Consider the following 24,242-nt stretch of genomic DNA (forward strand, 5'->3'; position numbering starts at 1 on the left):
AATATTTCTAGAATGGGAGAGGAAAGGGTTACACGGATTCACAATAGGCAAACTTAGAAATGCGGCCAGTATTTATCACAACGCGGTGTTTTCCAGGAACTACACAAAATGCACAAGATGATGCGCTGAATAAATGCTTCAGAAATAAACTAAAAATAAATAAATAAACAAAAACATCGAGTAGCCACAAGTGGCAAAGGAGCGCCCCCTGGTGACTGAAACATCAGGTACGCTGCGCCGCTATGGAAGTTAGAAATCTCGTTTTCCGAGATTCAAACAGCACCAAGATCACTTGGTTGTGTACATTAAAAAATAATGAGAAAATAAATATTTAAAGTGGAAAGATGTATGTGTGTACGGTGTGTGATGATGAAGGCGTAGAAGGTGCACGACAGCAGACACGAACAGAGAATATATATATATACATCCCCGATGGTCACCTCGGCGGTTGATCTCATTAACATACACATACACACACACACGCACAGACATTTAAAACTCAACGATAATTGGAATGGGTTAAGGAAGAGGGGGTGGGGAGAAGAAATATGGAAAAAGGGTGTGAGGAGGTAGGCGGTATTATCTGTACAAGGTTTGAGATCTTAGCCGTTTAGCGGTGCTAACGGGGGTTACTGGTATACCCGCCCTTCTTTCCGAACGTTGTAAATTTCGTGCAGCACAAAAGGACACATAGAACAGTTTTTTTTTCTTTATAGCATAAGGCTTTTATATTAATAGTAGTTGTGTCGAGAGGCGGCAACGACGGCGATCTGAGGTGAAACGATGTGTATTTATTTACGTGTTTTGAATCCGTATCAAGTGAGAGAGATGAGACGATGTCGCCGAGAAAAAAAAAAAAAAAGAGAAAGGAACAATTCTTCCAGTTCTACGTCTATGACAGTAGCAACGTCTGTGTGTTAGTACCAAAACTAAAATCACCCTTCAATGGAGTCTCTTGTGTTAGAAAAACGTAACTCAAGAGATGCAATTGTGATTTGAGCGTGCCGAACGGGTCAGAAAGTGGTTAGTAGACGTGACAGGAAATGATGCCATAAAGGCTGTCGTCGCCAGATGGCGTTGGCCAGCGGTCACTTGCTACCGATGGGCACTATTTCCTCTTCAAGTACGTCGCTGATATGCAGGTAAATGATCCAGTACATGAGATTGAAACATACGAAACACACTGGGAATACAACCCTTGAGTATTTGTCAATATCGCTTGGGCTCACTCCAAACAGTTTATTGGTATTTCTGCAGAAGGCAGCCTCGAGGTCTGGATTACCGTTGATTGTGTTTTCAAGGGTTGACGTCTTGTGGAAGTTCTTTGGGTCAACCATTTTCAACCGCACCTCCTGTGAAAATGAAAACAGAGAATTAGAATCATGTCAACTATTTATTGATGAAACAATATTATATGATTTCGGTAATAGTTACTCAATTAAAATTTCTGAACTCTGTCTCTAATAGAAAACGTGCAGAATATTTTACTGGGAATGAGTACAAAATTTGCACTCGTATCCAAAATATTTTCAACAAAAGTATTGTTAGAAAAAATTCAGCATTTCTAATTATTGCCAACAATCCCACTCTATTGTTTCAGAGAAAAAAAGTATAACACTGTAGACAGAAGATGTGAAGGTGGGTGTAACCTACTAATTATTGAAAAGTCGTTAATTATTTTGAAAGTGAAATGACAGAGTGTAGACAGCGGAAGAAGCTCAAATAATTAAAAACGCCATTAATACATATAATTCCTGAAAAGTATGGTTAGTTAATCAAATAATCCGAAGAAAGCTGAAAAAAATATATTTAAATAACGAAAAAAGCTAATGTAATATAATATGCATCGTTTTATTGAAGTGCAATAACGGAGATGTATTGGATACATTATTTGTTTTTTATTTTTTAAAATCAGAGCTACGTCTATTGTCAGCAATAATATTCATGAATAAGCTAAATGTAAAAAAATATATATATTTCTACAGATTATGAAAGAACGTTTTTACAATATTTTGAGAATTCATTAGAAATACTTTATACAAAAATAATATTAGAAACATGCTCCTTTTTTCCACATATTCTTTATTATTATATTTCATGAACGAACAAAATGAAGCGAGTCAGACGACGACAATAATTAAAAACGCACAGAACCAAACAATAAACTTGTTAGATTTTTAAATAATAACAATAATAAACGATTTTAATATGTTATTTATTACAACAAAAACAAATAGATAATAACGTTACAATTGGATGAAAATATTTAATTTATGTTAGGAGAGAGAGAGTGCTATTATTATTATTATATTATTATTATTAAAATTCAAGTCAATCCTGGTAAGTTTTAAGAGGTCTTTTGTTTACCCGCCATTTTATTTACACTTTCTAAATTTAAAACGGTGCTAAACGAATGACCAATCTTTCTTAATAGAATTACATTAATTTTTATACCTCGGATATAATCAATAATTTATAGAACAATCTGAGTATGTCAATAACGTAAGAGGAACGATTTTTTTTGCTGAACACACTGAATCGATCGAGATGTTAGAATACGTTTCTGCATTATTGAATTCTCTTCAATATTTCAATTCTTAGGATAAATAAATAGTTGATTATTCAGCATATGGTTCAGCTGCAGTTCGTCGTATTTCCTACAAATGAGATTTGGCCTCCAGTTGTAGCTATAAGCATTAATAAACAAACATAACAAGCATAAAACTTATAAGAGAGCGTGTAGAATAGTTACAGTGCAATTAATTAAGGGTAAAGTAAGATTGAGGTAATTTATGCAGTTCGTGTTCTTGGCTACACAGGCTAAAGTCTAGCTGTTGTTTCAATTTCTGAATCTTTATTCAGAAATTGAAACGTTATCTAAAAAACTGTGGACGGATTTACTTCTTAAGTGTGTGTGTGTGTGTGTGTGTGTGTGTGTGTGTGTGTGTGTGTGTGTGTGTGTGTGTGTGCGCGCACCCATTTTATACATGAATGTTCATTCATGTATAAAATGGGTGTTCACTTGGAGGGTTAACAACCCCCCCCCCATAATGAACAGAAAAAAAAGAATTTCTTTTCTCTTTTTTATCTCACTAGAAAGTCACTTTTGTTCCGACTGTTTTCAAGCTCTAAACCCAAAGTCTAACTGAAAAAAAAAAAAACATTCCAAGAAAACAAGTTTTTAGTGAGGAAACTTCGTGCAGTTTATCCTGACGACTGCAGCTACTTCAAGACACATCGTAATGTCCTTACACCGCGCACACACACACACACACACACACACACACACATCCAGTCCTTAAATAGGGAGGGAGGGATGGCCAAACGAGACTTTTCCGTCTCTTCGCTGTCTTCAGTGGTGTCTTGACGAAGCTCGCCAAATATCCCCAGTACTACTGTACACCGAAGTAACGCGACAAGCAAGGGTAGGTACGTGGGAGGGTCTCCATGACAACGGCTTGGGAAAGGATGTTTTCTTGATAGTGCCCTTCGCAGTGACATCTGATACATAATCCAGGAAGCTGCTACCGACTTCTTTCTGCTACTGCAACTCGACGTTTTCGTCCAGTCGGTCTAAACCACCAGAGATGTTTACGATGAAACTTTCACCCTCGTAAAGGGTTGGGAACAATAATGGTCGTTTATATTTTCCCAGATTCGCCTATTTATAGCATATTTTCCTTCCTTTAGCTTACAAAGAAAATTTAATATTTTTTCCTCTTCATTTTTTTTCTCATTCTTTCTGAAACTAATTGGAAATATGAGAAGGGAATGTCATCCTTGCGCAGTCGGAGTCAGCGTCGGTAGGTATTTTAATAAATGATGTATTTGAGATGTTCGGACGAAAATAATGAAAATAATCTCTCTCGTTTTTCAATTCTTCTTTTTCTCTGTCGTTTTTTTCCCTTTAGTGAAAAGCGAAGAATGACTGGCACTTTTAAACCATCTTTCAGTTTTTTTTTTTTTTTTTTTCATCTGACAAATGCACGTTTTTCCAGATAGGAAATACAAACTTGAAATCGTCATTTCAAAACTTTCAGAATTCGTGGAAAATTATTCACTTTAAATACGTAAATGAACTTTTGGAATATTTCAACTGCCTATTTGTGGTTGAGAATAGGAAATCTATTCAACTGACGTAAATAGTAGTTAATATCTGCAGCAACATTTCATTATCCACGATTGAAGTGCTTAAAAAGTCTTCATAGAAATTACACACATATACATGACCTATTTTTAGTTCTATGAAAGGCTGACATAAAAGGAATACTTACTCTCGAAACAGGGTCTTCGATAATAGAATCCTTTTAAATATCACATAAGGTACTCTTTATAAATATTATATTGTATAATTACTGTAGTAAAACAAAATCGTTTGACACTTCTGACTAGTATATGAATCATTCATTCTGTAAGGCTATAGGAGGTACTCTGGAATTTAAACATGAGTGTTGTAGTAAATCAAGTTCACGTATGACCCATTACCGACGATTGGTTTTAATCATATCTTAGTTTTTAATGTGATTCCTGCACAAGAAAAGTTGGAACCAATAGAACATTAGTAACGTGGGTTGGCTAATGATTTTTTTTTCTATTTTATTAATCATGATATAGTTTTTATTTTCTTTAAAATTTATTTGTAGACAGTCCGAAAATCCTATAGTTTAAATGTAATATTTATCCGGATATTCTGATAATTTTGAGAATTCTTGCTGAGCGGATGCTTTAGCTTTTGAAAAAAAATCACACGGAGTTCATATGCGACGTTTATAAGCCTGAGAAGCAGATCTTAATGAAAATTATATCAGTATCGTTTGCTGTGCACAGATATACTAGAAAAAAAGATGAACGACATTAATCTTATCAGGATATTAACTATTTACATCCAAGAGAAAAAGATAACAAAAGATTAATGTCAAAAGAAATGAAGTTTACGAGAAAATCAGCAAATAATAAAATTAACGAAGGAATTAAGTGAGGCAATCTATAACACAGCAAATAAAGAATATAAATACAACTGGATGGAACATTTTAAATGAGCTTAAATGGAAATAATACCTAAAGAAATTCTTCATTTTAAACCACCTGGAAAAAGAAGATGAGGTTACACATTGAAGAGACTTGCCGATGGCTTTTGAGGTCTAAATCCTTGAAAATGATGACGATGATGATGACAGCATCCAAAAAAGAGGCTTTCATGGTGTTCTTCAAAATTATCATTTTCTCTCCTCTTGGGAGAGAGCTTAAATCGTATGCATTTGTATATTATTTAATGTTCTGAAAAAATCCATCTGAAAAAGATGGATTTTTTTTTTATATTTACGTGTAAAATGACTTTTAATTTATCGTTCATATTCAAGTGATGGGTGACAAGCAGAGTCATGTCTTCAGATTCAAGTAACTGGTAACAAGCAGTAAGTCAGTCAATTCATTTATTATATTTATTGCTAAAGAGATTAGGTATTACTGAGCTGAAATTATAAACGTTTAATAAACTTCGCATTCTCCATTAAACTTCCGGTAAAATTCTTTTCTGAATTGTATATTACAATGCACAACAAACATTGTGACAATATTTGCTGAACTTTGGGTCCCCATCTTTATTGAATCTTTTTTTTTCCCCCTTCCATTTGAGGACTTCGTGGAACCATCACATATCAATATCGTTCTTCGCAATTCTCCAGGTAACTTTTTTTTAATCTTTCTCTTCCAGCGAACACAACGTTGTGTTCGACTCTGTCCGGCCCTTCAGCCATTGATCGACTTGCATCAGCACACAAAAGCGAACAGAGCATCGAATGTGATTTTCTTTCGAGTGATGTCAAGAAGTGCAAAACACTTCTGATGTTGTTCAAGTGGAAGAATACTAGAAAAGAAGAGAACTTTTCCCCCTTCCTTCACTTCAACCACATATCTGTAGAAGACAATGAGTTCTCGTATACTTCGACTATACATCAGCTGACTCATCAAACTACACGGGAAAAATCAGTGAGATTTCTCAAGAGACAGGCATCTGTCATATCGCTGAATAACATGACAGTCGGGTTGCTTCATGATGGAATAATTTACCATAATACTCACTGGATTCATTCTGGAAACGAGAGTAGAGCAACGTTCTCTTGATGCGGTGTTTTGGTTTCCGACTGACTTCACTGCTGTGCTATATAAAATGGCGTAAATGTATTGTTTACAAGGGAAACTTCCTCTGTAAAAACAATTGCAGAATCAAATTAGTAGAAATTCTTTCTGGGAGATTTGTATCTCCATCAAAAAGTACTTCATGATGTTATTTGCAAACAAAATGATTGTTTGCAAATAACATCAGGAAAAATCAATTTATTCGCGTATCCGCACCTTATAGAAATTATAGTAAAGCCCGAATTCAAATTCAGTCTAGAACAAAAACTTTTATAACACAACGAAAGTAATTCAACAGAACGCACACAGAGATGGCAATTTTTTCCCCTTCATTGAACGTGTCTTTATCAGCTCAAAACAAGAAATCGGCTGATGAACTCACTCACTGCAATTAATACACGAAATAAACTTTCCCATAGCCTAAAGTCTCCTGGAGTATTCCTAATACAACAAAATAAACCTTACTTTTTTATATAACATACTAATTTAATTTGCTCGATGCTCGCTTTATTTTCAAGACATACATACGCGAAGTGTCCGTAACTCAGTGAAAAGGTGAGCGTTTTTCATTTCTGTTTCTTCAAGATACTATGACTGCATGACAACATCAACAGTAGAGCGCTCATAAACCCGAATGAAAACTCCAGTTCATCTACATATTCGACTTTTTTAAGGCCCTGAGTCTGTTAGAATCAGGGCCTTAAAATATGAATCAACAGTATCATTACGCAATCAAATATAAATGGTAGCGGAATGTAAATTATAAAAATAATCAAATCTGCTTCGTTTTCGTAGAGTTATGTTCCGCTTGGTGCAGGATCTGCTGTTTTTGCATTAATACGGTCTACTTTTCCCATGGTGATCTAATGCTTCTTGGGAGAGTGTATACATATCTGTATGTATGTATGAAGGTCAATCACAAACATCCATGTCCTTCTGGGGGGGGGGGGGGATTCGAACCCACAGCCTCTTGATCGGAGAGCGGATACGCTAACCACTAGGCCGCCTATAAAAATATTCAAATATTATGAAAATATCAGAATAAAAAGACAACCGAGTATTTTGACAAGCTTCTATAAGAAGGACTATTTATTAAAAAGAAAGGAATATATTTTTGACGAAATATTCGAACGATTAGTTGAAAATAATTCGAGATAGCGTCAGTGTTTTACACGTGGAATTACTAACAAACAGACTGCTTGCAACCAACATGCGGGCACACGTTTCTTAGTCCAATGCATGACGTATTTAAAAGGAAAAAAACTCGGAAATAGATATTGCTTTCGTTTCGACAACAACATAATGGTAAACCGACTCATCTGAGTGGATACAGTCCTTTTTTTATCCTCCTTTCCCTTTCTTTCGTTTTCTATTTTTCCTTCCTCAGCATCTTGGATTGGCAAACAGTAAGTAATCGAAGGAACAGCAGAGAGTAAGGTAAATATGAGAGGCAGCAGTGAGATCAGATATCGAATGACAACAAAAAGTACACGTTGGCATGCATTTACAGAGATTATGGTGGAAAATGTAAGAAGTACAGTCATCAAGCGAAAAACGTGATATTGATTTTTCATCATATCTCCAAAAGACTGCTAACAGATATATAATTTTCATTTTTTTTTCTTTTTTGTACAAAACAATAAATCGAATAATATATTTAGCAGAGATTCGCTTTTAACATCTGTAATTTTTTCGGTAACATTGTCACTATATTGATAATAGTTATCTGTAAACAGATATTTTATTGATGTTCTGAATTTCAAATGTAAAGAACGTCATGAAAAAAAAATAGTAGAAATAAAAAGGTTATTAACCTTAAGAAGAAAGTGTCTATTGAATATTTTTTTCTCTATGCACAACATTTCTTACCCAAGTATATTTACTGCATGACAGCTACTATTATTCAAGAATTAATAATAATATTAATTTTAATATCGTTCTTTTTCTTTTTTTTCCCTTATCAGTAAATTAGTACTGTGATTATTTATTACTATTATTTCCTACTTATCTATATAATTGGAAACTATCAATAACTATATCTTGTTGCCTAATACCTTTGTATAATTGGAAAAATTAGTATAATTTATAAATTCTTATATAAAATATAATACAATTAAGAAATTATATTTAAAAATTTAAAAAAATTAAAAATATTTTTAAAAAGTTCTGTAAAATTATTTACACCATTAAATATTTTATATCATTCTAATACAATTTGATAATTGTTTTAAATAAACAATGTAACAACATTTAATGATGGTTGGTGTTGTTATTAAACTCGATTAAATTCACAAGAGTATAATTATTAATTTGATCTGTTAACTGAAATTACGTAATGACCAATAGAACCATTTTCGGAATTAGTTCCTTTAATGAAGAAAAAAAATGCTAATTAAAAATATCATACTGAATTGAGTTAATTATCTGCCATCAGAAAGATAACAGAGAATTCAGTCTGCCAGCTGACAGATTAGCAGTTATAAACCCATAAGGCTCTCATATAACTGTTCTGTTTTAGACTAAAATAAAGGCAGATCCACAAAACTAATAATCTAATGGATTTTCTAAATTCAACAAATTGGTGTCGAGTAGATTCTGTTCACAGGTGGACAACACTTCAATAATGAAAAGCTGTAATTCATCTGTTCTGCTTTCAACCACGCCTGTTGTATTTATTGAAATGAAAGGTGTGATTCTATTTGTGAAAGAGCAATCAAGGCTAAGTTCGTATTATTCCCAGAGTATGGTACGTGATTTAGATATGAACTTTTCAGGCAGAAAGAGAAATGAAAAAATCTAAAGAGAAAAGGAAAGATAAAATGAAAATGGCTTTACGCATTGTCATTATCCGTAAAACGATCCCATTGTTGCTTAATAACATTTACAACAATGAATCTCTCGTCTGAAAGCACGAAGTAAATCAGAATACAGAATTAATTGCTAAGCAGCTGAATAATTCATCTCACTTAACGATCTCTGTTAACAAATGAGAATGAATCTTACACGTAATTCCGCAAGGAATAGCTTGAATTTTTCTATCGAACCGAAAGATATCTAAAATTATATAATCTAAATTAATATAGACTAGTGGTTGCGTCATTTAATTATTCCATTGTTATGCTTTGCACGCTTAATTCATGTATATTTTACAAAGGACAATTCAGAGATGATTTCATCATGAAGGTTATTTTCATGATCATAAATTAGTAAATAATAATATTTTTGGTTTACCGATCAAGTGTTGATCAATTTTATTAACTGAACCAACTAGTTTCGCCACACTTATCTGTTGTCATCTTCAGGGCTTACATAAAGATTTAAACAATCTCACAATTATGCGTAACTGCAAACTGACAAGAATAACTGTTAAAAACTGACTAGAATAATTACAAATAAAAGAGTATCAAACGTGAGTGAAACACGTATCGCGTGTACAAGATCAGCTAGCTGTTGCTGAGGAACTTTCTGTAGTTTGTATTAAAGTTCATTTCTTCCGTTTTTAAGGTTCTGATTAGGGTTTTCCATATCTCTGGGAGTATTAGGCCTTGATTTCTGTTAAGGTTGACAGTAGAACGGGCGACTGTGGCTGCTGAAAATTCTTGAATGGTAATCTTCCTCTATGTAAGGAGAACAGCTTTTGTCCCACTCGATGACATGGTTAGTTGTATAGAAATGAGACGATAGGCCAGAAATGTCCTGTCTGTTGTTTTTGACATAGCCAATGTGCTCTTTTTGCCTGATTTCGAGGCTTCTCGAAGTCTGTCCGATGTAACTAGAGCCACACGAGCATGGAATATTATAAACTCCATCTTCTCACCCTACTCATGTTCAAACTCTTTTCGAAATACAGACTGAAATTTCCTTTCAGGTCAGTCTAACTTTAGCATGTCTTTCCCAACACAGTTTAAGAAAACATTGCCGGAACAGACTTAGCAATATTACTTCATGTATCAGTCGTTAGTACTTCAAGTTAGTCGTATATCAACATAAATTTACACGTTCATTTTTCAAACTGGATTGTGATAAATAATACTCATCTAAACCACACATGACAAGCACACGAAACGATAAACACTGCTAAATGACGGCAGCCGCCATACTTAAACACGACGACTAATTTACAGTATGTGCACTTCACAGCCATTTTCATCTTCCTGTTGTACAGTCACGGCGAGTCTTGTGTGTGTTGGGGGGGGGTATGTTTGCTTGTGTAATAGAAAAGGAAATCTTACGCCGATGGAAAAGGTGAAGATTGGTCGTCAACTGATTGACAATCTAAAGAAGGTGATAGCTTTTCTAGCTCGATATCGACATAAGCAGACATATTTTACACTTGTTAAGCTGATATTTCGAGTGAATTTCTTCCACCGACTTTAAAGCCTCCGGCGATCTGGCTAACCTGATCATTTTATAGTGAATTATCAGGTAGAAGCGCATTCTTGTATATTCATACGCATAAGAAAGAAAGAACAGTAATATACATAATCGTTGGTATTTCAGACAGCTATGTGGACATGCGATTTGGCACTGGGCAGTCTGTATTCAAATTATCTATGTGCTGGAGGTAGTGAGTATTTTACTAGGTTTATTTATGTTTGAAGATTTTTGTTGTTGGGTTGGCAAGTGTGTCCTTGTTATTTGAGGAGTGTTCCTGGTTATTTTATGGTTTACAGTGATATAGTGATCTACCATAAATACGTAACGGCATAAATGTTTAACTCTAAGTACCTTACGTCCTCTCAATGCACTTATGTAAAGGAGACATTATATCTTTGATCTCAGTTTAAATTGTCATGTAGTGATATGAACCTGTTTGATTTGAAGTCATGGCAGAAGGCATCTGATGTTACTGAATAGATTTCACGTACTTGTATTCCTTTTAGCTATGTATTTGTATTCGTAATATTTGCTTATTATAAAGTAAAATTTATTTCACATGATTTGCTTGGTGGTTAGAGTTCATATCAACATCAATATAGATACTTACGTATTGCAATCTTTACTTGCGAGTGCTAATTATACAGTAACAGCACTCCGTACCGAAGGATGGATAGCTGATTGTCACATCTTTGTTATCAATGGGTTGTTTGTCTGCTGAAGATCGTAAAATGTGTTTTGTGAGTATTTATGTCAATGGAGTTGTAACTCAGTTATTGCCTATAATATCGTGTTGCATATTTGATAACACATTTCTTTCATGAACACACACCAAGGCTCATTCATCTGCTTATTGGAAAAGAGTGCCTTAGTGAAAACGCATAGCTAATATCATATACATAAATGTTAAAGAGAGTTAGGAAGAGATTGGTTCTTGAGGAATTCCACCAGTTACCAATAACACTCTACTGATGGTAGATCCAATTTATAATTTGCTTTGTTTGTTGTAGATAGCAATTTAATCACACAAATAGACTTTCACTTATTCCAATACGTATTGGCTTTTCTAATAGTATGTGCCATTGATTAGATAGAAAATATTATTATAGTTGAAAATAGGCCAAAATATCTATTTTTTTTATCCACGTGCAATATAACCACGATGTCATCTGTAATTACTACGAAAGAATAATTATCCACTTTTACAGATTAGTGAAAGGTTTATTGATGCTTGTAAAAATACACAGATTGTGAAATAGTGAGGGATCCACATACTTTTGTAGTAAGACGGATATTCATAGTATATTTGTCAAATTATAATAGTAACTAAGAGTTATATGCCTTCCATCTGCTTTATAAGATACTTTATAATTTTTAATAATTTATAATTTTTAAGATATAGAGAATAATGTGCAAACTTTAGAGGCCCAAAATACATTGGGCCTCTAAAGTTTGCACATTATTCTCTGTGAGTATGGTTTTATTGGTTTTATTTATTTTTATTAACAGTCAGATAATTTGTGAACATAAATAACATGCTTCAACTTGCATCATTAAAAAATAATATCTCTGAAATTTGTTTAACGTAGACACGTGATAACGAATATTGTAATGCAATTGGTCTGATGATATTTAAATTCTTATATTTCGATATGACATTATCTTTGCACTATAAAATACTAACATAAAATGTGAGACTGTTTGAATACGTTGTTCTAGTAGGTAGGGACAGGGAATTTATGAAATACTCTAAACTGTATAGAGTTTATATTTTTGTATCTTAATAAATTGTATTTAGTTTAGAATAAAAAATGACTGGCTATGCCTTATGGAGGAAAATACGGTATTGTCTTTTTGTACATTTGATGCATAATAAAAGAACCCCAAAATACTTCTAAATATACTAACATTTCAAAATGAATGACAGAAACTAGCCGACAATAAATATCGGAATTTATTTTTTTCTGTTACCACAAGATCCGAAAATAGTTCTCGTCGTTACAACAATTGCTAACAGACCTCAATCACCCGCATTTTAAAAAGAAACCATTAACACATCCCTTTCCTTGCATGTCCTATAATAGTCGCCATTTTGTTGTGTCTAACAACTACAGGGGATGTCATTAAGTCTCTTCTATGCACGTTTTCTATTTCACCTTTGACATTTCTTCGAGGTTTGAAAGAAGGGCAATTAAGAATGGGAGCCGAATGCTGTCGAGCAGGTTGGTTAGCACCTGCGGGTGTGGAAAGGTGTCGAGCAGTTAGTAAACTTAGATTTTCTTCCCTTTTCTCTTCTGGTGTCATGCTTCGTCGACCAACGGTGTACGGAAAACGCTATACGGCACTACGGTGAACTACGCAGAAGCAAGCGGCGACAGCAAGGTAAATGCAGAAACAAATTTTCCAAACCGTGGTAGCAACGAATGTCTTAGCAAGCAAGTGAGCGACTCCTCAGGACAACGTCGGGCAGTTAATAATAAACATCGCTTGAGCAGAATGCTTCAATGAATGCAAGAGGAAAGAAAGTGACGCTAGTTACGGCGACATACATTGAACAACATCTAAGCAGAAACAGGTAACGTATGTGCTTGGCTAGGAAAAAAAAAGAATAGAGAAAAAAAAAATGGAGAACAGCGAGTCGGAAATACGGAAAGATAGACGGATAGAATAATAGAAAAAATTCGGAAGAAGGAAATAGAGATAAAAAGTAAGGAAATAGAAAGAAAAAGCGAGTAAGCAGAAATAGAATGCGGAAAGAATGGCTTAAATAATAAGAATGGAGACGAACTAAAATGAAAGATTATATTAACAAATCACAAATAGACGAGAGTTAATTTGTTTTAATAATAATTTGTTGGCCAAGCGTAATTTGATACTTTTGTATTAGCCGTAATATGAAAAAAAAAGTGTTCACTTCTGTTGGTATTACTTGATTTACTGGTGGATACACACGACTGAGAAAAGGGAGGCGCTGTTTTGGTTATGTACGTTGATATTTTAATTTGATAAGGTTAACAACTCAGAAATGGGCAGCAGAATCCATTTAGAATGGTTAACCGTCTTCTTGTATAGATAATTTGAAAACATTGCCCGATTTACTGCACTTAGATAGGAGTGCTAAGTCGATCTCCTTTTAACAGCATCAAGTGCAGTAACTCCTGATAGAATGCTGTCTTTCGTTTAGTTTCGCCAAAGAATTGTTAGATTTCATTGGCGAAACTAAATTAGAAATTAGAATCCACTATAGAATCCTAAAATAATTCTAAAATTAACTTGGCTATATTAGCAATATTTAGAAGTATAATTCTAATCCTATTGTAAGTAGAATATATCAGTCAGGGATTTTGTTTTTTGAAATATATGTATGTATATATATATATATAGATGGTTCTCAATCACGCACGCCTTAAGCGAGATTTTTTTCATTTATTTATTTATTTATTTTTAGTTTAGGAATTAAAGATTCGAGTTCCCAGAAGGAAAATGGTACTTGCTGGTGCCGAAGATTTACTAATTGGGAAATGGCTGAAAACAAACCCTGGAAAAAGTTTCTGTATATTTTTGGATGTTTGGCCTCATCTTAAGTTACTGTTTAGACTATTTAAGCTTGTCGTTTTGTTTGTATGCGTTCAAATCATAAATGTGCAGTTTAGATTGATTATAACTTCGAAATGAAGGGATATTGCAAACTGAAATCATATAAGGGCAAAAGAGATGACATCGTATTTAAACAGTCATCTGAGAGAGAGAGAGAGAGAGAGAGAGAGGGTGGTTTCAAACTAGACGAAATATACCACACATAAGAAAAGGGAGAAATTCCATCGCGATATGCTAATACGTAACTCATATATCATCATTAAGAACACGAATATATCTTCTATTCAATTTACCTGTTTCAGTATTAAAAACAGTATATAAATAGTCTGTTGCCTATTACTTGGATACTTTATCCTATTAGATGTAGTTTGAGAAAGTCGTGGATTACTTTCGTCATCTGCTAAACCAATTAGCAACATCATCCAATGGAAAGTGTGACTTGGAATACATTCCTGAGTTCTCTTTAGCCAGCAACACATGATAGACTTATTTATAACAATTACTCGTAATTCTTTCGTAAGTCTAATGAAGTCCTCTCTTAGCAACAACATCCGGCATATTCTTCCCTGAGGTATAATGAAGAGAAAATTGAAGTAGATAGGAAGATGAAAGTATACATCAAACCACATCACTTTTGCGTACAGCTTGGGATTTCTCCTTAAGACTTCACTTCATTCCTGAGCTAATTGAACGAATATTTAGTCAAAGATGCGTTAGTTAGTTATTTCCTCTGGCGCATTATTTCTTCCCATTATTTCATGCCCTCCCCCCACGTGTCCCTACTTCCAAAAGCCCTTAATTTAAGTTTCCATATATGGTTCAGTCATCCCCCTTTAACATGATACCACCGCGAATATTAATTAGGGAACAGAATCTTTTATTGATGACAGCGAAAAGGTGTATCTGAACCTCCACGTAAATGATGCTACGCTCCATTTCGGTTACGGCCTACGAATACCCAAAGTATTCCGTTCATTTACGGAAAACCTGGGTAATGCTTAGTTAACGGAATGTCGACATTCAAAACTACGATGTCTTGTTTTACTGGTGGATTTAACTGAAACTACCTGGAAATCAAGAACATAGCGTTGTATGTAACAGGGAGAGCATCACCATTTAGTTTTAAGGGGAAACTAAGATAGTATCTAAAGATGCAAAATATATTTCTGGAGTTTAAAACTCCATTCGTGGTGGCTCCTTCTAAAACCTTACGAAAGTGCAGGTTCCTTTTTATTTGCTTTCAAGACCTTGAGTTAGGCCATTCGAAAACAATAAACAGAGCACAAGTTGTTTACTTTTAAGTGCTCTTACGAATATCGCCTTTTGACCTTAACGTCCATCCTTTCCTGGTAAAATTTTCACATAAACTTCGGCTACCAAATGAAGATTAAAATTATAATTTATTGTACGTATAGGATTTATGCGTTTATATTTTAATTTCTGAATCCATAACGAATTTGTTAACCCGTTTTCTTTTAACACGGTTCCCTATTAAAACGCACAACCTTCTTCTAGAATAGGAAATTGGCAACGTGATTCTATAGGACTTGCATTCTATCCACGTTTCTTTGTTTCACTGCTCGTTATCATAAAAATCTTGAATAAAAATGACGTCTGCATAGACCGGCTAATGCTTCGTCAAAGTTAAATTACAGTTAGGGCGTTAACCTGTTCTCAAGATAACAGGTTAATGATCCAGAATAAATTTCGGAACATTTGACCCTCTAAGGACTCATTGTATATGCTTGCAATTATAGTTCATCGAATTAGATTTCCTTCCTAAAACAAGATAAATTTAACGTTTATGCATATTAAACGTGAGGAGAATTTTGTAGAATATGTGGAAATTGGTTGCGTGAAATCTGTTCGAATGCAAATACTTGGGTTCGATGAACTGTACTGGGTGTGACCAAGTCGAAATACATATTTATCTGATTCATTTGTTTTCTACAAATTGCTGATATAATCGTTGGTAATTTTGTAACGGATTACTACCCTCCCATTCTTGTCAAATAAACCTCCAATTGTAATAAATTGTATTATATTAAAATTATCCATAGTATTGAATTTTCTTCATTCAGCTAGCATAATTTAATTATATTTGGATTATAAGATTGATTGAAATTTTAAGAATATTTTTAAGAATCCTAAAAATAAACGATCAACAATTTTTACATCAGTCGTTTAATTTGAGGACGACTCATTTGACCGAGACATTTGACCCTCTAAGGACTCATTGTATCCGCTTGCAATTATAGTTCATTGAATTAGATTTCCTTCCTAAAACAAGATAAATTTAGCGTTTATGCACTACAGAATACAAAATTGTGTAGAATTTTATGTTCTCTTGTTGACTGCCACGGACATCATATCGCGCTTCCAGATTCCCATGGTAACAATTTATTCTGTTTGTACCAGGTGGCAGTGTAATGAATGGTATGTTTCTACTGTATTGTCAATAAATAACGTCAGACCATAACGATGTCAGAGCCTTTTGCACTGCTTGATTAGATGATTGGCTAGTTGGTTATTTTGAATTTACATAACCTAAAGCCGATTTAACCCAAAACTGAAATAATGCTACAGATTTTAAGATATCGAAAATGACAAAAGTCTTAATTAAATTTTATTTATCATCGCAAACTTATGACTGCCAGGTCAAAATAACTTTGCCACAAAATTATCCAAAATGCGTTTAATATCTAATAAGTACTTTCACATTTTTAGAAAGGCGGTCAAAAATAATTTCTTTATGGGATATTTTTAATTTTTTTGGAAGAAACTGCTTATTTATATTTGTTTATATAATTTGAATTTTAACTCCGATGAAGGAGTTAAAATTCGACCTGCCACAGTCACGGACTATAGGCAAATGACTAGGTTTATGGACAATGCAAATCCCATACCACACCTTCGCTTTACCCAGCGAAAAGAACCTGAAAGTGGTTCTTCCTGGGGTTGCCGAAGGTATCACCCCCCCTGAAGATATGATCACCGACCTCTCCAGACAAGGCGTGTCCCCAGTTAAACTGAGCAGGATGCTCAGGTCAGATAAAAGACCAATGCCTTTGGTGCTGGGAGAAATCAGCAATACACAAAAGCAAATCTATGAACTTTGAGTAGTATGCGGACTCAAAATATCAACTGAGCCGCTCAGGAAGAAAGCATCAGCAGGACAGTGTCATAGGTGCCAAAGGTTCTGGCACGCCCAAAAATTATGTAAGGCAGCCTACAGGCGCTTTAAGTGGGACGAGGGACACCAGACCAACACCTGCACTAAGTCACGATCTACTCCTGCCTGCTGTGGTAGCTGCAGGGGACCTCACCCCGCCAACTACAAAGGATGCCTTTTCAATCCAAAAAATCGAGGATCACCAAGAGTCAATCTTGCTCCTCCTCGCAACGACGCCATTAGCAACCAAGTAGGTCTCTTCCCCCCAGTCCGAAACACCTCACCACACAGGAAGAAACACGATCCACAACCACGACCAAAACATATGCCGAGGCTGCACGAACTAAAATTCCTACATCTCTCGAGCTAGCAACCTCCAACCTAACATAGTTTTAACTGCTTCGCTTGCCACCATGCTGTAGGAATTCAGCAAAACAAGCCCTTCACCACCATCTTTCAGAAAGAGATTCCTGCAAGGAACTCAAAGCATTATAACATCCATCTGTAATGAGTAAAAAATTCAAACCAAAGTCACTCATGATAGTGACATGGAATGCAAATTAATTGATAAACAAGGTCCGGGAACTTCAAGAATTCGCTACTCGTCTCAGTGTTGATATCATCTTGATTGGTGAAACACACCTAAGATCAGCTAATAACCCTAGAATCCGTGGCTACACTATGCGCAGAAATGATAGACTTGGCGCAAGAGGTGGAGGCACAGCCATATATATCATGAGTTCCTTGAATCATAATACAATATCCAACCCGTAAACCTGAAGGTTACCGGTGTGGAGGTACATACCAGCAATGCCGAAAGTCTCAAGGTCTATGCTGCTTATAATCCTCCGAGCATTCCTCTGCTGACAACAGATCTGGACTCCATACTCGGATCAAATGACTCCATAATAATAGCAGGAGACCTCAATTCAAAATACACAGCTTGGTACAGCTCTTCAATTAACACCAAAGGCTACACGCTATTCAACTACGCAATCTTAACTCGACTGTTGTGGCCCGACCTACATCTATATACCAATACAATTCTCTCCCCAGCACACATTCATACTATGGGTGAAGTTAGCCAAGGTTCTTCCGGATTATATTGATCCAGTGCCCAACATCAGTAAAAAGGAAGAGCTAGACTCAACAGTAAATAATTTAACCATATAAATTCAGAAAGCAACAGAATCAGTCAGGCAAACCACGTCTTCAACCCAACCAACCGTCTCCTAGAGGAAATCATGAATCTGATTAGAGCAAAAAATAGAGAGAAAGAGATTTCATAATACGAGAGCCCCACATGACAAAAAAATGTACTGAACAACCTAAACAGTCAAGTTCGTGAAAAGCAACTCATAGCCCCTGTACAAACCAAGAAAATGATTGTTCATACAGATAAAAAGAAATCTGAAGCACTGCAAATCTAAATGTTAATCTTGATACAAGAGTCACCGTCATATTCGGATAACTTTATGACAGCATATTGATAATTCGGAACATATCACTCCCACTACTCCGGCAGAAATAATAAATATCTTAACTCACCTGAACAGTAAAAAGGCTCCAGGTCCAGATGGCATAACCAACCGAATAATAAAACTACTTCCAAGAAAGGCCATAATCCACCTTGTAAACATTACCAACGCCATTTTTAGATACCAGCATTTTCCCACTGCTTGGAAGACAGCCACCATCATGCCATTGAAGAAGCCAGGAGAAAAACCCTTAACTCCCCGAAAGCTACAGACCTATAAGCCTGTTATCCAGCGGTGATAGTGAAAGTGATCCTCACAAGGCTTCAAGCAGAAACATATAAGTTAGGAATTTTGCCCAACGAGCAGTTTGGCCACACCAAGGCCCATACCACAGTTCAACAAGTACACCGGCTAGTGGAGATCATCATAAAAGTCTATAATTGGAAACTCCATACAGCTGCCATCTTCATCGATGCTAAGAAGGCGTTTGACAAAGCATGGCGTCAAAGCCTTCTTTACAAACTCATAAAATTTAACTTGCCAATCAAGTTAATAAATATAATCCACTCATACCTGAAAGACAGATATATGCAGGTCAGGGGCGGCGAAACGATTTCGTTCAGACGCAGGGTCTTGGCAGGCGTACCTCAAGGCTCTCTTCTGGTCCCCCTCTCCTGTTCTCAATCTACGTAGCAGACATCCCTCTGAACCCGAGAACATCACCCACTGCATTATGTGCAGATGATACTGCATTAATAGCAAGATCTCGGAGCCCAAAACTGGCAACTAGAAGACTTCAAAGCAGTATATGTATACTAGAAAAAATAGCTGGCGGACTAGAGGAGCCAAGTAAACCCCCAAAAGAGCTAAGCCATACTGTTTTCTAGAAAGAAAATCCATAGTATGGAGGACATTCATCTTTTGGGAGTTAAGATTCCATGGCAGACTGAAGTCAAATATCTTGGAGTAATTCCTGATTAAAAAAAAAAAACTCCTATTCAGCAATCATATAAGACACATTGCCTTGAAGACTTTCACAGTAATTGCACAGCTCTACCCTGTGATCAACGAAAAAGGCAAACTGGATACACAAATAAAGTTAATGATTTACAAAATGGTAATAAGGGGGGATGCATAAGGTCATCACTTACGCATCTCCCGCATGGAGCCACACAGCGAATACAAATATTCAAAAACTACAGAGATTACAGAACAAGTGCCTGAGGATGATTCTAGATGCCCCCTGGTTTATTAGAAAAACTCCCAAATTCATAGAGAATTCAACATTCCTTACACCTCCTCCCTTCTTCTAGATCTACCTGAGAAGTTCTTTACCAAAACAAGTAATCACCCGCCGTTGATCAAGGAAGATTAGGAATATAATGAAGCGGAAAGCTACAAATATAAAAGGCCTAAATCAATCTTATGTCCTGCTGAACACAACTAATTTCCCTGCTCTCACTGGGCGAGCTTATAGCTCATAAACACTCCATTCAAAGATCTTCCTTTACAGACAAAGGGGAATACGAAAAGCAACTTTGCTTCACCCAACTCGCCAGAAGCGTTATTCGTGTTGCTAGTTCGAACTTTGGCACAGGTTTGGACGTTAGAAGGTGCAATAAGAGTTCTCAGAAACTACTGGCGCAATTTATTTCTATAAGGTGATTCTGCAGAAACATCTTTTGAAATCATTTTATATAAAAGGGTCACATCGTAGGCTTATAAAATCACAAAATGCTACTTGCTTTGTGATAATAAATCGGCATTGCACAACGATACCGGTGCCTGCTGACTAAGATTGCGTGTAGTTTATTTCTGGAGGGTGTGTTACAAATCTTTGAAGTAGTTCTTAATGCTGAAAGTTTTACTTGTGTAGTAATTTAGGATTAAAGGGCAGTTAATTTATCTATAGTGAGACGAATCTGGTGTTTGCACATTGGTTTCTGAACAGATACGTAGAATACAGTCGCCGTCATGCTACTTACGCTATTTATCCTCCGAGAAGGATGATCAGCACATTCTGGTATTCTCGCATTGGTAGAAAATTCTGAGGATAAGACGTGGTTTATTTTCGCGTGAAAAAATGAGTGTCATAAGAGAAATTGGAACACACCTAAATGAAGGAAAGGGAGGAAGGTAGGGAGGATTCACAGATTATTAGTTAGTTCAGCGAAATCAAATATATTGGAGGATATCTGTGGGTTTCTACTACTTATCTATTGCATTTCTCCGAAGATGATGATATCAGTAAGATGACAAAATATTGAGAAAGGCGATTTAAAAAAGGTCCCAATCAGAACAATCGTTCATAACGGAAAGATATAAATTTACTAATCATTTCTCATGAGAAGCTAGGTATGGAGTAAAGTCAATTGAGCAGTTTACTCTTACTGGAAATGGTAATATAAGATTGGGGAGAACGTATTAAAATTAGGCAAGACTTTCGTCATCTTTTCATTATTGAGGAGAATATTTGAATACGTGAATGATATCAGCCTTATTTGTACGTTTTGTATTTTTGCGATTATGTCGAGGGATTATTTTAATTTAAAGACAAGATAGATTTCTATTTCAAGAGTAGCTTTGACATGGATCGCAAAAAGAAAAAGAGCAGGCATGAAGTTACCTTGTAGAAAATTACAGAAAAGGCAAGAACAGCTGGTTGGGAGAGAGTTGAAGAGATGCACGAGAAATAGACAACGGGAAGAAATGGACCTCCGCCTTATTTGCCGTGTGGCACGACGAGGATAAGTAAGTTATAAGAATGATTGTTTATAATTGATTGTGGAAGTGATCTTCTGTCATCTGCGTAAGGCTTTCGAAATTAGTTGTCCGTTTATTGAGGAATTGATTTAAATCAGGTATGAATGATTTATTACCATTATTAGTTTCTAAAGTTATTTTATTGCTCGTTCTCCACAGGAAGAAGAATTTTTCCTTGATAATATACGTATAATAGGCCACTGAATTACAGACCTTTATGCAGATGGACGTAACTGTCATTTACGCATCATACGTGCAAAACACGTGTTCTAGGCAACTGTTTATGAATGCTGCTGGTCAGTAATCGTCAACAGTGTTGATCACAATGCGAAAAAAAACAAAAGATCTTTCGGAGTTCGATAAAGGGCCTATTGTGGGTGCTCGTCTGGTTGGAGCCACGATTTTAAAAACAGTAGCACTGACAGGCTTCTCAAAATGTGAGATATCCCAGGTGGTTAATCAGTCTAAAGTACATTGCTTATCTAAGAGGCGTAACTGTGGTCCTAAGACAGTCTGTCAAGAACGAGATCACCGTCATCTGAGAAAGCTTGTACGGACAAAGAGAACTTCCTGTGTGCAGCAATTGACTGAAGCATTCGATGAAGGCTGTTCCCGATCCATATCTCACCCGACTGCACGCAGGAAATTGAAGAAGATAGGTGTTGGCAGTCGCATGCCTACAGGTCCAACACGGTATTAAGTAAAAGTTTGTAATTCAGTGACCAGGGTGTGTATATTTAATAGAATGGTAAAGACTTCGTATTACATAATGCTTTTTTGAGGACAGAGTAGTTCTCAATAAAGCTAAAATAGATTATATATTCTCTAGAAAAGTTTTTTTTCTAAATTTAATTTGAAAATGATCATTAAAATCGAGTTTGAAAAATATCTATGACCTCAAACTGCTCACTAAGAATATTATCGTTGCATCTTCTCTTATCGTATAAGCATTTTCGTTCCACCCGTCTTATTTGAATAAAATAATTTTCACTAATAGCATCCACAAGAAGCATTTAAGGACTGGAAGTTATTACGGTAAAATTATCGGATAACGTTATTAGCATGAGTCTACACTGCATGTTAAAGTTTCAGAAAGATATATTAATAAAGTTAATGCATAAAATCTAATGTATTGCATATTTTGAATAAAATCTATTGTAATTGTAAAGCGAATGATATTTGCAATTATATCACGTAGAAATACACTAATATATGTGGCGTGGAGTGGATTTATTTTTTCGTGACGAGCTTATTGTAACACGGTGTTTTCATCTTATTTCATTTTCTCTATCGTATTAGGCTCAATGGCCTGTTATATTAAGTACCTTGGCCTCTTAGAAGCCTAATGACGATTATAATACGGCGTTTAATCATATTTCCATTGTGTGCTGCTATGTCTGTAAATTTCGTGTATGATCGGTTTGCTTGTTTTTCGGGATGAAAAACCCGACTTTGCGTCAGGACAAGCTCTGCCAACGCCATACGAGACCGGTTAATTCACTTTCAATTGAAAAGGACCTGATAAAGGTTCTTCACGTCATAGACATGATAGAATTCGAACCCACATCTTTCCAAATAAACGGTTCTGTCTATACTGGCTAAGTTCTTAGCAATTATCTCGACTTGAAAATTCACACATATAGCTGCAGCATCGCATCGAGCTGAAACATAATTTGACTTGTTCCTTGAACAATACTGTGAAGTTCAATCTCGCTTGAACTGCCTCACCAGATGGAACCCTCTATGGTTTGTAAACCACTATCGCGGAGCATAAGAAGAAAGATAAGAACAGCAGTAAAAACGTAGAGTACCAGAAATGTCAGAATAATCAGTGTCATCACGTATTTGAAGTCAGTGAAGTGTGAGATTCTTGGTATACGAGATTAATGACAGCCTTCATAAAGACTTACTTTTCAATGATTTGTTCTGAGAAGAGCACGTTCTTAATCCAACACTCCACATCATCGGAACACTTCTTATACTAAGCTATTCTCTGAACTCGGAAACAAGTACTTCCCCAAACCACCGATAGAATAGTGCGACCAACATCTCTTGTCCTCTATCTAGACACAATGACAAGCTACAGCAAGGGTTGGGATCATTAGTCAGTCTGAACCAAGCGAAGTAAAAAAAAAAAAAACGCGGTTCGATAAAAAGATAATCTGAATATATTTCCTTAGAACATAACGCAATCAGAATGTTTGCTGTGAGAAAGACAGATTATCCATTCAAGGAAATGGTAGATAATAGTCGAAAGGGAGAAAAACTTTTGACTAAATAAGGGAAAGTTTCATTCCTGGGACGAGATAGAAAAATCGGAGAAAGCTATGCATAAAAGAGAGAGAGAGAGACCAAAAACTAATTGTATTGTAGTGTTAAGACGGTAGAAGGCATGGATCTTCTGCCACAGATAAGAAAGAGAGGGGGGACGCAAAAGGGGGGGATAGAGCGGAAGATGAAATTCCACTTCCAATCACGTTACCCGAATACTAATTTTATTTCGCCTGTGTTGTGAAAGAGAGCGAAAGTCTAAGTTATTCGCGCATGCCGGTTGTTGTGTGTTATATTAGCATATGCCCTCGGAGAGAAGAAAGTCTCTATGTAGATAATCGTTGAAGCTGTTTCAAGCCCTAGTCACGTATCAGCCTGGCCTGATGAACATGTGGAATAGAATTTAAATCTTGGGGCTATTTAAACAAGTCGCCGAAAAGTGGATG

General features: G+C 35.7%; 1 protein-coding gene across 1 annotated transcript in view; it reads right to left on the reverse strand.

Moving 5' to 3' along the window:
* Nucleotides 1-832: 832 nt before the first annotated feature.
* LOC150107419 (gamma-aminobutyric acid receptor subunit beta-like) overlaps nucleotides 833-24,242 on the reverse strand; it is a 415,258-nt gene continuing 391,848 nt past the window's right edge. The window contains exon 9 of the mRNA XM_090391284.1: nucleotides 833-1,352. Within this exon, the coding sequence (XP_090247410.1) occupies nucleotides 1,089-1,352 (264 nt within the window). The 3' untranslated portion in view covers nucleotides 833-1,088. The remainder of the gene's footprint in view (nucleotides 1,353-24,242) is intronic.

Source organism: Typopeltis vanoorti, chromosome 4 (assembly GCF_054136105.1).
Source record: "Typopeltis vanoorti isolate ZY-2024b chromosome 4, IOZ_Tvanoo_1.0, whole genome shotgun sequence".
NCBI lineage: Eukaryota > Metazoa > Arthropoda > Arachnida > Uropygi > Thelyphonidae > Typopeltis > Typopeltis vanoorti.